Here is a 17,855-nt window from a genome sequence, read left to right on the forward strand (position 1 = left end):
GCATGCAGCACAAGGTTGAGAGGTTTCATTTTGAGGGTGAGGCAGCTAGAAGTTAGGAACATTGACACTGACCAGCACTGTGGCCATGATTTGACAGAGATATATTATCAACACCTGACATAAAATATTGTGCTCTTTCCTGCTGCTATGCCACAGCTACCCCAAAATTGTACTAGTACATTGTTTGTCTGTGGAGCCACTTTGCATGCTAAATGAACTTGTCCAGCTCCAAACAGATCTTTGCAAATAAAATTCCTTAAGATGGTAAAAACCCCTGTGTCATAACAGCGCCCAAGTACAAGTTTGAGAGCTTCTGAAATTTCTACTTGTACTCCTACTTGTACTTTGTTTGATTCTTTCTGATCTGCATAGTGTCAGTTTGTAATTTTGGCTCTCTATTAAGACACATTTTCCTAAGAGGTATAGCTAAACTGGAAAACATAGCTGTAGTATCTAGTTGCTGACAAGGAATTTACCTTTATTGTAGTGTTTGTGTTCTATGAAGTGCCTGTTTATATCAGTTATGCCATTTATTTATCTTCCTGAATGAAGTTCTTCACTCTTTGTCTCATTTCTAATACATTCCTTGATTATTGGTTTGAGGCACCTATCAGTAAATTTTGTTCTTGACTTAGAAGAGCATTTTTCCCTTTCTGTATTTACAAGTATTTACATATTTTACAAGAGTTTTGTAGATAATTTGTTAAAAGAGATCATTTACAGGGATTACTTTCCATATTTTAGTACTTTCCAGCCTCCTTCTGTAAAAACTTTGAACAGTTCATTTCACATTCTCCCAGGTAGAAGTTGCCAGTATTTGTTATGCTAATACTTGAGATATTTTTTTCTGTGGTTCTGTTCAAAAGAGTAAATGTGTAAATGTCTTTGGTTCACTTAGAGCAGTGGAAAAAACTGGTAAAGATCAAATTAAAATTAATTTTAAAAAATACCAAAAGATTCAAACAAATGTTTGAGATTTTTTGGCAAAGTAACTTCAATAATGTTTTCAATTAAAAATTTTATAATTTGTTATTAAAGATACATGAAAATTAATATTAAATATTTTTAAAAGATATTGTCAGATAACTTCCTTTGAAAATTCTTTCATGTTTGAGTTGTGCTGGTCAGTAATCAGACTGCATTATTTATCATTATTTCCTTACCCTAGACATCTTTGGTCGCTGGTTTGTTGGCATCTATATTGTACTGCTTTCTGCAAGGTATTTGACTCAATTTAAGTTTGCAAATGCCATTCAGCATTACTAAGTATAGTTATTTCAGACACACAGTATTTCATAATCACTAGTGAAATAAACACTTTTTATTACTCCAGTGTCTTTTATCACACAAATCTAGAAATGAAAAAGAAAGATGCCTCTTATGAATCAGTTAAATGATTGCAGTTGTGTCCTATTCTTCTATGTTCCATATACCTGAATTATATATGAAGACAATGATTTATTGGTTTTGATGTTGATATTTTTAATCTTATCACCAAAGGTGTTTCAGATTTCTGTACACCAAACATACTTTGCCTTTATAAAAAGAAATAGAATCTCTCATGTTACTGTTTCATTTTATAAAGGTTTACATGATACAAAACTCTGCAGGTTGTAACAATAACATATTTATCTTTGTTATTTCAGATCATATATTGATAATAAAGATAAATGTAGATAATAAGAAAAGATACATACTATCTTTATTTTATTATTTCATAGTAATATTCAGTTAATATTGATGATTGATGATAAAATGCAATATATGAAGTGAAATGGCTTAATGATTCACTTGGGCCAAAATTATTTAAAGTGATCTCTTGGTGTCTCAGATTGAGAGTACAAAAGGTCACCTTCATGAGGTCACCTAAAAGGTGCTTTTCTTTTGTAGCTTGAAGTTATAGATGAATATTGTGCAGTGAATAAAACATTCAGGGAAGGGAAGCCATTACTTGCCAGGATGTATAAGTTCTTTGTATATTAAAGTAAGCAAATATTGAAAATCAGATTTCACAATTTTTTAATTTCCTATGAAGAAATAAGAATAAATGTTTACTGACTGCATGCAGGTTTCTCAATTATTGGCTTCACATTCTTCAGGATTAGTGACCAGACAATAATATGAAGATGACTATCCTACATCAAGATTTTGCCATTGCATTAGTCTTCTTAGTGACCTTAACCAAGTACCATCATATATATGGGACTCAGTTTTGCCCATCACAGGTTCTGCTCTTAAAAGGCTACATTCAGGTTTAGTGTCTGTCTGTCTGTGTGTACAGGGTGACCTTTAGTTGCAGTATGTCTAGTTTTTGGTTTCTGATGATGATGATGTAGAAAAGTACCTTCGTATTATGTATTCCAAAGGTGATAGAAAATGCACCTTCTTAAACTTGCCAGGGGTGCGTTACTAGCAAGTACACTAACATCTTTTTGAGAGGTATAAATTATTTTTCCAGTCTCAACCAGAAAAAATACCAGCTTAATGATGGATTGGACTATTGTAGGGCACTCTGCTTATTAAACACACACACTGGACTTGTCTGCAGTTTGATTCCCCTCTTCCTACTAATTAATTTAATTAACAGTAGAATCAGGGTGTGCATATTTTGGAGTTTCTTTCATTGTTTCTGCTACTAATGTAATATTACAGTTATGTATTATTTAGCTGTTGAGAAACAGACTCTAAATGTCAAGGTGTATTTTCTGCCTGGCTGTTGCTCTGCTTATCAAATACTACTTTTTCCCATGTAAATTTTAACTGATGCTTTTTAAGCTAGAAATATTGTAACTGACCACTTTTGATGCACAGTTTTTAATTATGATTCTTAGCTTACTTTGCTGTGGAGTAAAACACCAGCATTTCATTGTGGAGATGGGAAAAAACTGACACATGCCTATGAGGGGACTTGATCAAGGTCACTGAGAAGACTAATGCAAGAATGAGAAATAGAATTCCTTTTCATAATTCATATTCCAGTGTCTGTTTTGTTCACTGCCATTGACATACTGCACAACAAGACTCAGTAATTGATTAATCAAGTCAAATAAATATGAATGTACTAAAATATATCTTTCAGGATAATGTTCAATCTTGATTTCAGATTTGAAAGAGTCCTTCTCCTTCTTGAAGTTCTCCAGTCCTCTGTAAAACAAATATGTGCAAATTATGGACAGATAGAATTTGTCTAGTTCTGACTTTCAAACATCAAATCTCAGTGGGCCTTGCCTACTCTCTCCAAAGTAACCGAAAATGTTTATTTTTAGATGAATTACCATGAGTTTGGCCAAATTTGTGTGAGTTTTCTAAAAATCATATTCATTTTACAGTAAGATACAGATTGTGTTATGAGTGATGTTTTCTCCTCATGGTTTACCGTTCTCCACCTTTACTTCTACCATCATTTTCAGTAGTGATATTATAGTTGCCTTCAAGTCATTGTTGCAAATATTGGATAGTATTAGGTCAGGAATTCTTGGAAACCTATCCTTTTTTTCAGTGGCTTTTCTTTAATAGATACATATTGAGGTCTATCATCTAGATTTCAGTTAGTTTAAAATCACTATCTTCATTTTATTATATACTACTTTTAAACCACAATGCTATGCAGTATTAAGACAAATGTTACTGAGAAATCCAAGTAAGCTGCATAAATTTGATTATCTTTACTCAGTCTTGCAATCTCATTGAAAAAAAAATAGTATGCTGAATTGTATCCCTGTAATCACTGAGGACATTCCACTTACTCTTTTCCCATATGATCTCTTTATATTTTACCTGGAGCTTTGCTAGAATTCCAATAAATATTAACAATTCAGATCAGGAGTCCAGAGAACTTCTAAATCAATTCCTTGCATGCAACTTAACCTGATTTCTGTGATTGCAACGACCTGTCTTTGGGGAGGGGGGGTTAAGCACATTCTTACTATTGAAATAAACTGTATTTCACTGTTTTAGCTACAAGCAAATGCATTATTCCGTCTCTCTTATAGAGACTATTCCATGTCTCTAAAAGACACAAATATTCATTGAGCATATCGCCTTATCTGCATAATTACTGACAAATTTGTCATCTCCCAAGGAATCGTTCATTATTAGAATACCTTTTTTCCTGACACATTTTTATAAAGGTTTATAAATTCCCTTAATGCTGCTGGCCATTCATTTTCTGTTATATATTTCATTTCTCTTCTCACCGTATGTATTTTAGAACTTTTAATACATTGCCATTATTATCAACTTTCTAACATTTGTTATAAGCTGTCTATTCTTCTACTTTTTTTTTTGAGACAATCTTTATGATTATGAAGTTTAGGGCAGATAGTTAGCAGCACATTCTCAAACATCTTGCGATTATTGCTCATAAACATTTCTATATGTTTCCCTGCTCCCTCTCCTTCTCAGATATCTTCCTTTGATAGTTAACGAGGCAATCTATAAACGTTACTTTTCTATGTTTTTGTGTGCTTAGAAGTAGATTTGCAAAAAAGGAATTAAGTATCATCATTTAGAGTTTAGATTATGATGCCTAATTGCAATCTGCAGTCAGCATTTAGGTTTACTTAAACATACACAAAGAGAGTTAAATGCCTTTGTAACAGCTTCATAATAGCCAGCTTGCTGTCCTGCGATATAAATTATCTGAGCAGAAATTCTAAGAGGAGGTGTGTGCAACGAGCTTAGATTTAGCTGCTTAGGTCAGGACTGCTAGAAAAACCTATATCTGATGAGGATTTGCATCCCTGAAGCCTGGCATAGATTTCTGTTTCTAAAGTTGTACCTCTCAAAAACAGAAGCCTTTGCATTCAAAATAATTGTGTCCCTTTACCTAATATCAGAGTCATTAAAGCATTTGATTTTCAGTTGGCATATTTTTTCCCTCGGACTTTGCAGATAGAGATGCATGCTTCTGTACTGTGTAACATATACGTGATGAGTGCAATGTATCCAGAATACATTAGGTTCAAATCTCTACTCTATTTTAAGTAATTTAAACCCAGTTAGCTGGCAAGCAAGCAGAAACTTGGGCACTAGCATAGCTCCAAGCACTGACCGACTATAGTGAGGGACAGCATAATAGTTGTTACTGAATGTTGTAGGAAGCTCCTCACTACCATGTCAGCTGTGGAAGTGAGGCTGCATCTAGCCTGTGAGCTACTTATGAATGCTGCAACTGTGGTATATAACCTGGGCTCCTCATTTTTACTATAGATACTCAATATAGACTAGATCTAAGGAAAGATCTTCTCACCATGAGAACAGTCAAGCAATGGAGTAGGGTGCCCACTGCCCACTTGGATATTTTCAAGACCAAACTGGATAAAGCTCTGAATAACGTCAGAGCTGACCCTGCTTTGAGCAGGAGTTTGGACTAGATGGTTTCCTGAAGTCCCTTCCAATTATTTGAATTATAGAAGAATTATAGAAGAATTATTTTATGATCCTATAGCAATAATTTGGGTATTCTTAATTAATCTTTTTATCAAATGATTAAAATTTTCCATGTAGAAAAAGTAAATAGTCTCAAGATCATATTAAAATTCCTCTTTATTTTCTCTAAATATCTGTGGTTTCTAATACATTTACTTGCATTCTTTCCCAAATGGCTTCATGATCAAAAAGATTATTTAGGAGAAGTGACTGCCTCCTGCTCAGTTAGTATGCAGTGTTCCAATTCATATTTATGATCAGGTTACCACCAAACCATCTGTCTCATTTTACAATCCTAAGAGAGGAGGATAGTTAAGCTTTGTGGTGGTGGGAGGTAATTTATAATAATATCAGAGATTTCTATATCTTTAATTAAACATTGACAGTATTTTATCACCCAAAACATACATTTCCATATGGTTTGGTAGGACAAATTTCTTGCTGCTATGACCACAGGGAAACTGCCAATATAAACTTGAAATACTGCAGATATTGTAATATTCCCTTATATGTCTCTCTGCATCAGTTTTTTTATGTAGCAGAAATAGATTCAAATTGTAACACAGACTTGCTCTTATCAGATATATTTAATTGTTTTATATTGTTGTTATCTTCTGTGGTAACTCTTTGTGATAGACAATATAAAGCTATTCCTAATGGATATCTGCTAATAACCACAGCTTAGTTACGATAATGGATTTCAGGACTAAATAGAATCTACAAAGAAGAAACTTAAATATCGCTTGAATAGAAAGAAGGGAAAAGATTTTTGTTAACCTGTTGATTTGGAAGGCTGGAGTAGAAACTGGAAAATTGTATCCAGATGCATGTTAGTGTCCACAGCCTTGTGCAGCTGCTCTTCCAAAATGTTCTGTGAAGGACCATGTTAAGGGCTCTGCAGCATAAAAGACTTTATGAAGAAAAATATTCATATTTTATTTTTTATTTTGATGAATATCATCATCTCTTGCATTTCAAAAAATATTTAGCTACTTTCTTAATAGAAATATTAAGCTTCCCTTTTGTACTGTATATCGAGAGTAGCTCTGGGAAAATGTATTAAATACACTTCTGACTCATATCTGATCAGAGGAGTGAGTGATATTTTAATGTTAGATTGTACTGGCCATGAAGGTAGGAGATATATATATATATATAAGGTTATAGTTTGTCCTTCTGTTTCCTAAATTCAGTTGCATGCTATCATCTAGGAAAAAAAAAAACACTGTTCTATTAATCTAACTGAAAAATTGCTCAGTATTCTTCCCTGACTAATTCTCCAGTGAAAAACTGAAAATTGTTTCTTTTTATTTTTGAAAAATTTTTGAAAAAACTCTGCGAACATTTTACTGAAGTAAAAATGTGCCTATCTGTGGTGATTTGGATTTAATGAAAGAGCATGAATGTGTAAATCCACTATTCTAGCTATACAGCTATTTCAGGTTGAGAGACAAACACTTTTATTATATTCCCAGCTATCAGAGTTTAATAAGTAAAAAGTTTTTTAAAAATTAAAGTTCACCTGGTAAAGTCTATAAACTCAAATAGTGTATTGTTCCTAGTCCTGTTATTCTCTAACATTTCAAAATGTATTTCTCTTAGTGACCAAAGTTCTTTCTTTAGCTACAATAATATCATCCAATTGTCTTCAGGTACTGTTCTTCCTCAAATTTATGCAGCAGCCCTGTCACCATCTTTCTAGGGGCATGGACAATACAATCTAAAACTACCACATAACTATTACAAAGGTAATGATCTAAACTGACGTAGTGTCAGATTGAAGGTCCCTACCCTTAAAGAAAAGATGAAGTAAATCAATCTTTCCTATACAGCCTATACCCTTAGAGAAAGCCCCAAACATTTTATGACCCTTTCAGCATCAACCACATGTACATTTAGTAGGTCAAAATGGGAAAAGGTTTTTTTTTTTTTTAATTTAAGGGCTGTAAAGATGTAGGAAGTCTTTCTAGTTGCCTTCTCTTCCCTTTGACTGAGATCTACAAAGGGTTTTAAATTAAACTGTTAGACTTGAAATTAGACTATTGTGCTCCTTAGCCTAACTTTTAGATAACTGCTTTTTACAGGAGAATCCACAGCCCTGAGATATTCAAGCTCCTTATGTAATTTAAAGGATGTATTAAGATCCTCAAAATGAGAATCGTAATTTTCAGCAAGGAGCTGCCTAAGCTAGCTGATGTAAAAGTGGGGACGTAGACGTGTCCTACCACTCTCTGAATCTAGCACCGTAGCACTAGTAAGAGGTACCTCCTTCCATCCAGGTGTGTTCATGCACTTTATTTGAAGATTTTTTTGATCAAAAATTTCAGCAGAGATCAGAACTCACATTCCAGGTAAGTGACCAAATATTTAAGACAAGCAGTCTCTCATTCTCTTTAACAAAATCTGACAGCTCTGAGAAAAGACTGAGAACTCCTTCTGAAAACAACATGTAGTCTGGGGTTAGGGAGCACACCTCAGGTAGAATTTGGAATTGTGCCATCTTGTCTAAACGCAAAGTTATGCAATGCTCATCACCAGCATTGTTATCTGGAATGAAGATGGCTGACACTGCATTTTTTATGTGGAGTCCAAACCATTAGATATGCCCTGAGAACCTTTACCAGACTGAGCCCTCTGAGAGAAATAAGAGCAGTGACAGCTGCTTTGCAAATCCCATAAGGGCTTAAATATCAAATAGTTCTTAAACTGCTCAACAGTCACAAGACCTGGGTGCCCCCAAGCACAATGAGTAGCAGGATTTATAGCTGGGGAAGATTAATTTTAGGTACCAGGAATAGACAGTAGCTGTACTGGGTTACTGAGAGCCTGTGTTACCTGGAATACAGAAGTTTCATATTCAAATCTTGTCAGGGAATCACAGAAATCTAGACCTTTCACTAACAATACCTGCATACCATTCCTCAACCAAGCCATTTTAGTTTCAGGGGTTTTGCAGTCGTAAAATAAATCTTTCCTTTGTGCAAATTGACTCAGGAAGAAAGGAAGGGAGAACATGAGAAAGACAGATGGAGAGAAAGGTTAGGGGAAGTTAACTGCTTCTCAGGAAGACTTTATCTTACATGAAGAATCTTATCAGCTCCGCAGAGCACTGCATTCACCCTTCACAGGCAAGCAGGGTTACCACCATCACTATTCTCGCAGCAGGCTGAGGAAAACTCTGTCTGCTTTTGTCTGCATTTGTTATGCATCTCAAATATGAGCTGTGACTTTTAAAAGAGGAAGTCTCTGGTTCCCTAGGCCAACATTTTATCCATTATGTCAATAAATAATAAAAATAATGCTCTCAAATTTAGACCACTCAGTTCTGAGCAAACCCACTTGGTCCAAGAGTCCCTCCCTTTCTTTAGTTCTAGGAATAAGTATCCTCCATTCAGCTGGAAGATACTTAACCATTTTCCATGCTGTGCTCAGCTGGAAATGGGAATGGATCAAACCATAACCTCCACAACACTGTGGAGGTTACACACATTATGATTTTCCATCATAATTGATATTTTGGATCACTTTATAACTGCCTCATGCCCATTATTTGCAATAAGTGCTGACCTCATTTAAATATGATGACTTTATTCCTAGAATAATGCTTTTGGAAAGGAATTTGTTCATACTGGGATAACTGGGGGAGAATGAGGGATAACCCACAACCCTGAAGAGCTCATTAATAATCATAACACGAGAAGACAGAAATCCTGGCAAATATGCCCTGTCCAGTAAACATGTTCACTACAGTTAGGGGACTAGGTTAGAACTAAAGTAGTTAATCAAGGTCTCATGCCCTTAAAAACACAATATAGATGTACAGAAGGATTCTCTCTACCCATCAGAACACCTCAGCCCAGACTAGTCTGTTTGTCAATTCAGGGGCTAGCAAAGTGTAAATTTGCAACACAGCTAAGCTGCATAGCAGCAAGAGTGCAGGGAATGCAGAGCAGCCAACTGCTGAGATGGGGAGCGTCTGGAAGGACTATGCTTGGACCACCAATATTTGTCCACAGTGCAATCAGGTCACTATAGTAATCAGGTCACTATAGTTGACATTTTGCTGCAGCGCAGCATATATAGAAGCCTGTATGTTCTCTTCTTAGTTTGTTCACAATGCCAGACCCAAAAGCAGAAAAATATTGTCTGCATCCTCCTTCACTGGAAGTATCATCTTTGTTATCTGACGGGCTCTAGAAAATGTGTTAGGGAATGTGCTACTTCTCTGGCACAAAGCTACCCAGCTTGATAAACAGCTCCCCCAATGCTGCTGTACCTGAAGGGCTCTGACACCTCCGTCTCCTGCAGCGAGCTGTCTGCATTCACCTTGATCCCTCAAGAGCAACCCTCTCCCACACTCCCTCTGTAGCAGCCATTACTTATCTTCCTGTTTTTCTTAAGCTGCTGGGAAGTGCAGAGGAAGAAAGGAGGGATCAGGGCAAAGTGGGAACCTTAATCCTCAAGAAGAGATGAGTAAAAAGCAAGCGGTAGGCTGAACAAGGTGCAAAAGGAAGTCCCTGGAGAAGAGCACGTCCAGCTCCCATGCAGAGGGTGTAGGGCTGTGGCAGTGCCCAGATAGACTTCAGTAATGATTACAACAGCAGTAACTGCTGCCGCTGTTGCTGGGAAGGGCTATTCCTGCCTAATTATCTTGACTCAGATTGTGGCAATGACGGCAGCAGCAGAAAGTGGATGGGCAGGAAGCTTGAATAGACTATAGGAGGCAATATTTCCAGCCTGCCACACTCATTATGCTGAGAGTCTAATCTGTGAGAGCCTTTCAACCAGACCTGCTCATGAATATGTGGCATGGTAACATATGTGCTGTAGGAAAGAGACTTTAAGCTAGCAGAATAGCTCAGCAATGGGAGGGCAGGGGTGGCGGTTTGCCATTAAGTCCTGCATGAAAATATCTGCTAGTTCCTGTGGAACTGCAAAGCAGCTGGCTGGTTTTGTTGCCATTGTAAGTTGATGTAAAAGCTAAACAGATAATCAAGGAAATTTACAATTATGAAAGTCTATTTTTTTGCCATAGTTAAAAGTAGGTAAGGGCAAAACTAAATTTGTACAGCAAATATAAATCTGTCAATTCCTAACTCTCTTTTGTTTGACTTTACAACCAGACAATGCTCTTCTAGTGCAGATTATTTGCCTTTGAAATTTCTAAAGTTTTTTTTTTCACAGGGAGAAAACAGAAGACAAATTTTACTAAGCAACTATAACTAATTACCAAATGCCATCACCATAAACCCCTAAGTTTCTGTATTACCACATGGGCTGCAGTTTAAGATAGAAGATTATCTCCATGAAATGGTAATGGGCAAAAGTGATGATCTGGGAGGAAGGCTACCAAGGTCAATGGGAGTGTGTTTCTTTTCTTTCTCCTTCCTGTCTGTCCCTGCAGTGTCATTAAAAAAAAGCTATAAAACACAGGCACCGTGTCTTGGGTCTTGATGATGGCTCCTCTCTTTGTCCTTCCTTTCCCAAATACAACATCTGCTCCCTACCACTTTTCCCCAGGGCATCCTTTACTCTTGCTAGGCTTTGCCTAGACTGCAGCCCGGACAACCCATTTAGAATGTCTTTTGTTTACAAAGATGTAAACGAAAAACTACCACAAGAATCTTCTATGCCAGAAATCATTAAGACAACTGCAATAGAAAGGCCATTACCAACTCCTATTTTAACAAAAGACATGATAATTGTAGTCTGAGCAATTAGGGTGACATTTTCTACATCATATATTTGTATGCCATGGGACACATCTTGGCACTGCTGTTTATTGATGTAGGTGATAGCTATACAGTGAAGGATTAGCAGGAGTATATTGAGAACAATCGCTGAAAATTACTAAGAGAACAATGCACAGTATATCTTTACTGAAATCCTTGAAAACAAACAAGAACTGTCTTTAAAAATGACTAAAAGTATAAAATGAAGGTTACCATAGCATTTAGAGGAATTTGATCCTATTGCTACTGATTGCAAGTTTTATTTTTTTTTGCAAGTGCAGGAATTTGTCCATTCTAGTGAGTGAAACAGATCATGTAGGTAGTTAGATATCATGTAAAAGGTAGGTGTATAGCTCTATATTGTAATGTTGCCTATATTTACCAATTTAAAAAACACATGAGTTTTAAACTAACACTTTTACTGGATGTCAGCTAATTGTTATTATAATTGTTATTATTATATTTTGTTTTCTTTTGCCATTTCAGTTATTTGGGTGTTTCTTGGCATGGGAGACACGAAATGTCAGCATTCCTGCTTTGAATGACAGTAAATACATCGGAATGAGTGTATACAATGTGGGGATAATGTGCATTATTGGTGCTGCTGTTTCATTCCTTACTCGGGACCAACCCAATGTGCAGTTCTGCATTGTTGCTTTAGTCATAATATTCTGCAGTACCATTACACTCTGCCTTGTCTTTGTACCTAAGGTAGGTGACTTTTTTGGATGGATCTGACTTTTTAAAAAATTTTGAAATTGCAATTTTATATTTAAAAAAAATATTTTTATATATAAAATATAGTCATTGCCTTTTCAAGCACTAGGAATGTGTGTGAATTCTAAATCAAACCAGTCTATAATTTCTTATCTCTAGATCCTAAGAGGAGGGACAAAGATTCATGAGATTGTAGAGAAACTGGAATATCCAAAGCAAATTTACAAGAATGTGAATATATGCATTCCTCCTGTTTCATCTTTACTGAATCTGTGATTGGGGAGGCAAATCTTGTTTTCTGTAATTGCAATAGAATAGTATCTATTTGGAGATGTAGAATGGAAAGTAGAAAGTCCACTCTGCCACATGTTTCTCCTGTGCCCCAAGCAAGTTAATGAGGATGGTTGCTTATTTATCTGTGAAACAGTAGGGTCTTTTTAGTTCACTGGCATGTTGTAAGGTTAAATATGTCGCAATATTTTGTGAAAAATGTGCATATTTTCATTCCTTTTTGCTATTTTGGGGTTTTGATGATGTATTTGTCATGAATTCTTGGAAGAATTGAGAAGGTATTTTCCCACCAAGGGATAGAACCTGGTCATTTTATTTGCAAAGTTAAATTTTAGACATAACTATGAGAGACCTTGAATGAAGGGTTTCTATAGAAACTTAATTTAGCAAAGGCCTCAAGTTTTGGCAAATGTATTTGATATTTTTAAGGAAAATGTATAACTGTAGTCATTTTATGTGTCTTCACATAAAATGCTGAGTGTAAGCTCAGCTTATCACTCCAGATTCACATTGGGATATTTGCAAGGTGAAAATAAAGGTGCAGGGCCTTTAACCTCTGCTCAGTTTTTAGCTTTTCCAAATGAGTAGTAAATAAAAAGTTTATAACTCATTACTAGTCCATGTTCAATCAAATCATGGGCTAGGAATTAAGGTACTTATAGTGAATAGATGTCAGGCTTAAGTGGCACCCTTGGTGATGGTTCTGGCAGGGGGACCAAGAACTATATGGGTAAAAGAAAGAAGCTAGTAAATTTATCTCAACATATTGACTCTGAAAGAAATTTGAGGTACAGACAAGCAAATGAGAGCTGACTTCTGATCTGCAACAAAGCAGAATAATTCATTCTCCAGGACTGCTGACCCATGACATTTTTATAAGTTGTCTGATTCGCTTCTTAAAAATAAAAAAAGCAGCACAGATGTATACAGTCATATTCTTATTCTGGATCTCAAGGAAGAATTACAACTTCATTCTAAATTAACGGAACATATTCACAAAGGCAGTAATGGAGTTTTTCAAAATACTGGAAGATTTAAGACTGTAAGCTGAATGAAAATGCATATAAAACTCTGCTGCTAAAAATACCTCCACAGAATTTCACAAATCTCTTCAAAGAGAAAATATTAATTCTGTGACACACTCTTCTGCCCCTTCACTTTCATACTTATTTGCCCTTCCTCCTTTCCTGCAGCCACAGATTCTGAAATGTCTTTTGTTTTTCCTCTTTTACTCCCTTCACCTGCTCTTCTTTTAACCTCCAGTTAAAAGTGTTACTCTACCCTCATTCTTCCTCTCAGTTCTTTCTACTCAAAATACAGATACAAACCTTAGCCTCCTAGCATGAAGTGATTCATCCCATTTCACGTATTCTCAGTTTTCCAAGTGCTTAGCTATTTTGCATTAAAAATGCTCATTGGGTAAGGTACAGAAACAGAGAGGGAAGTAGGAGCTGGAATGCAGCATTTTTCATGGTCACATGAGTACTTGCAGAGCTGGAGAATTTTTCTTGTTCTCATACTCCTATCTTTTGACCTACATTTCTTCCTGCTGTGCTGTGGCACAGCTACAGAAAGATGGCTGGTGAGCAGTCTCTCCTGCAACCTGCTTAGATTTCACAGTAGCCTATCTGAACCCCTCAGAAGATTAGACCAAAGAACATTTAGCTTGGACATCTAGGTGAGACTTGGTTGCGGAACAGCCACCAAATCAATTAGTACAGTTTTGGTGACAAAAGATTATTGGTGAAATCCTAAAGTTTATGGTGCATCAAACACAGGAGAAGCTACTGAAGACTTGGAAGATTGCACTTTTTCAGTTTTTAAGGCACAGTCAGGCAGATATAAGCAATAACATGTTTATGGGCCAGGCCAGTACTCCTGCTTCATTGCAATACACAGTAAAGTACATTACTTCTAACTAATTTTCAGCAGGCTCTCAGACCTATGATACTAGAATTCAGTTTTAGCTCCACCGCCCTTTTATGAATCTGGACAGGCAACTAACTATTCAATTATGTAGGCAAATTGGGAAAAGAAACATTCTTACTTCTTGTCAGCTCTGCTAATCTTATATACGTATAATGGGGTAATCAATTATCATACTTCTCCAGTTAAAGGCCTATCTCATCCACTGACATTTTGTGCCTCAGAAAAGTATGAAGAAAATCCCATAGAAATTTGTTCATTTGTTCGGGGGAAATTTGCTCTCTTCATTTAAGGGTATCCTGAAATGCAAATATTAATATCCATTCTGCTGCATCCTACTTACAATAACTTTAGATATTCTTGCTATCTGATCAAAAAAATGTCCAATCATTTTAAAAACTGTTATATTTTTGGTTTTGACAGTATCTTATAGAAATAATCTGCACTATTCAGATATATATTATTATATTTTTTCCTATTAGGAGTTAACTGCTATCTCTAATTATATTTTAATGCTGAATAAGTATGTAGTATTTTTCAACATATTTATCTTTTCTCTAGAAATCCGGTCTTAAAGTGTATTCTGTCTTCATAGAGTGTCTTGCATGTCCATATCTATCAAATTTTCTCTCCTTCTAGTTTTTCTGCTTCATCCTTTTTGAGATAGAACACTGTGCTCACTTCTAATCACCCAGTGAGTGCATGCAATCACTTGTTGTAATTACATTAACATATTAATTCTCATCCAATTTCCTGTACACTCTAGCAGCAAGGCAAAATCTATTCCATGGAGCCAGGCATAAAACATGATTTTTCTGCTTTGATAACATTTTCTAGCTATTTGGCATTGACTCTTCGTAGACATTGGAAGCACAGAGATGCAAGGCATACTCCACCTCCTCAGCCTTCTTGTCTTAAGGCTAAACTATTGCAGAATCACAGAATCACAGAATCGTTTAGGTTGGAAGGGACCTCTGGAGATCATCTAGTCCAACCTCCCTGCTCAAGCAGGGTCACCTAGAGCATATTGCCCAGGATCACATCCAGACGGGTTTTGAATATCTCCAGCGAAGGAGACTCCACCACCTCTCTGGGCAACCTGTTCCAATGCTCTGTCACCCTCACAGTGAAGAGGGTGAACTATTTGTTGAACTTCAGGAGAGGCCTGTCAGCTCATTTCTCCAGCCTCTCAAGATCCAAGAATGATCTGAATGACAGCCTCTCCTGCCTTTTTATTGTCTGCATACTTGTCAAGGGTGCACTCTGTCCCGTCATCCAGGTCATCAATGAATACATTAAACAGTATTGGCCCCAGTATTGATCCCTGTGGGACACCACTAGCGACTGGCCTCCATGATCCTTTGAGCTTTGAACTTATGATGCTATACCTCTCAGGGCAGCTTTCTCTGCATATATATATATATGTATGCTGCTTGGTGAGTAATCATGGATTCTGTAGCCTACTGAGTAACCTGAGATGCACTCTTACCCTTTCAAACAGCTACTAGCTGTCTCTCCTCATATCTGAGGTAAGATTTTCACATCGGCATTCAATGTATTTGTTTAAATGTGAGGGTGACAGAGCACTGGAAGAGGTTGCCCAGAGAGGTAGTGGAGTCTCCTTCCCTGGAGATATTCAAAACCCGTCTGGATGTGATCCTGGGCAATCTGCTCTAGAGGATCCTGCTTGAGCAGGGAGGTTGGACTAGATGATCTCCAGAGGTCCCTTCCAACCTAAACGATTCTGTGATTCTGTGTAAATTAAATATGTTTAAGGTTAACCTTTTTAGAGTGACTTATTTAATTTATTTGACTGGATTTTCTTCACTTTTGGTCACTGAAACCTGATTAAGTTTCTGTTCTCTCCAGAATGCATGCATTCTTTTTGTTAATACTCCTTCCTCATGCCTCTCTGCCTGAGTGTTACTTGTAGTAGTAGGAGAGAAGAAAGTTCACATAAGACTGTATTTTTGGGGAGGATGGCTTGCTGTATTTTTTTAGAGAAAAAATATACCTTTTGAGAATATAAAAATATCAATGAAGAAAAAAAGATATCTGATGAAATACTGAAATATATATTTAAAGTAATTAAGATCTAGTTAAATAGATTTAATTTTTTTCTCTCTAATTTCTGAAAAACTTCCCTGTGCAAGATCATTTTGATTCAGCCTATTCTGTGAAGTCATTCAGAAATTAAGCACTGCACATTGAAAGTAGAGTTCACTTTGTACTTAAAATTTGTACTTGAAAGTCAGAAGGAAACACTCAGATTATTGTTCAGTATTTTGGGGTACAAAAGAAATAAATGCAAAAATAAAAACATCTACAGGATTTCTTAAGGCTTTTCAACTTTTCAGCTCATCACCCTGAGGACAAATCCAGATGCAGCCACACAGAACAGACGATTTCAGTTCACTCAAAATCAAAAGAAAGAAGACTCGAAAACATCAACATCAGTCACTAGTGTAAATCAGGCCAGTACATCTCGACTGGAAGGACTGCAGTCAGAAAATCACCGCTTGAGAATGAAAATAACAGAGGTATTTTTTTGTTGTAAATGCTGCCTAGGCCACATAAAGCATTTTAAAGCACTTATTAACAGAACTGAATTATTCCTTAAGCTATAAGAACTTTATTTTTTTCTTTTTTGCAATTCTATAGTCTGCTTACATGTTGACTATTTTTTAGCAGAAAAATTTGGCTTTACCCCTTAGAAAAATATTGAAATAATAAGAAATAGATTATTTATATTAATAGGTTATTAAAACAGTGATTACTTTGTAGATCTGCTAAAATGAAAATGTGCCTTAGCAGATTAAAATGAAACTTCCCATATTTATTCATAAAAAGAAATTAACCTTTTACTTCAAACAGGCATGCTGAGCACTGTATAGCAATAGATCTAGAAGTGCAACTTTTATATATAACTCTAACAGAGAATGGCAGCCCCAAGGGCACTGAAGATCTATCTTTGTTTCTGTCTATGGCTGAGCTCATGAGATTGATTTTGCTGCTATTGCTCAATCTCTCTGAGAGTTTGCTCAAAAAGTTACTAAACAGATTTTACATCTGCTAAGAAACAGCATTACATACTTTCTTAAGCTAGAAGTGAGCATTATGATTGTGTAATCTGACCCTGGCAGAAAGGCCGTAAAGTTTCCTCAGTCCTTACTGAGGGAAAGACTAAGCATATTAATTCTATTTTAGCTATAGTATATATATTTTTAATTATGTCCCTCCTTGCTCAGGAGACTTCAGATGATGATAAATCGTCCTTGAAAACTGCCCATTTTGAGAGACAAAATATCCACAATTGATCTAAATCTTACCAAAAATTATCCTGTTCTTGCCTATCATGTGAAACATTCTTATACCTGAAGAAAAGGTATTTTATTGCAATCATTACTTCTTCATTCAGATCTTAGCTAATGACAGTTGCCTATGAAACCAAAATGCATTTACTCAGACTACCAACGACTCAGAAAGCTGTAAGTCTCCCTGCCTTTTTAAAAGCAATTTAGTTCTTAAGCTTTACTAGGTGTCTTTCATATGAGAACCTTGCCATTTTTAATGAAGGCTCAGTTGGCTACTTAGCCATTTCAGTTTCTTTGTCCTGCTGTGTTTTTTCTCCTAAACCTCATAGCTCACAAGATCTCAGCATGTGTCTTGCAAGGCTCGTGAAGGTGATTATAGGTAAGGCTGGTCAGGGCAGCTGAGGCTTATTAGTGCACTCACTCAGATTAGCCCTGATACTCTTTT

The 17,855-nt window shown here is 36.2% G+C and overlaps 1 protein-coding gene across 4 annotated transcripts in view; it reads left to right on the plus strand.

Annotated features, from left to right (window-relative positions):
* GABBR2 (gamma-aminobutyric acid type B receptor subunit 2) overlaps window positions 1–17,855 on the plus strand; it is a 478,089-nt gene that overhangs the window by 437,605 nt on the left and 22,629 nt on the right. For all 4 annotated transcript variants that reach the window (XM_068936292.1, XM_068936293.1, XM_068936294.1 and 1 more), the window contains 2 exons: window positions 11,649–11,873; window positions 16,454–16,636. In XM_068936292.1, the coding sequence (XP_068792393.1) occupies window positions 11,649–11,873; window positions 16,454–16,636 (408 nt within the window). The remainder of the gene's footprint in view (window positions 1–11,648; window positions 11,874–16,453; window positions 16,637–17,855) is intronic.

Source organism: Struthio camelus, chromosome 2, assembly GCF_040807025.1.
Source record: "Struthio camelus isolate bStrCam1 chromosome 2, bStrCam1.hap1, whole genome shotgun sequence".
In the NCBI taxonomy this organism is placed as follows: Eukaryota; Metazoa; Chordata; class Aves; order Struthioniformes; family Struthionidae; genus Struthio; species Struthio camelus.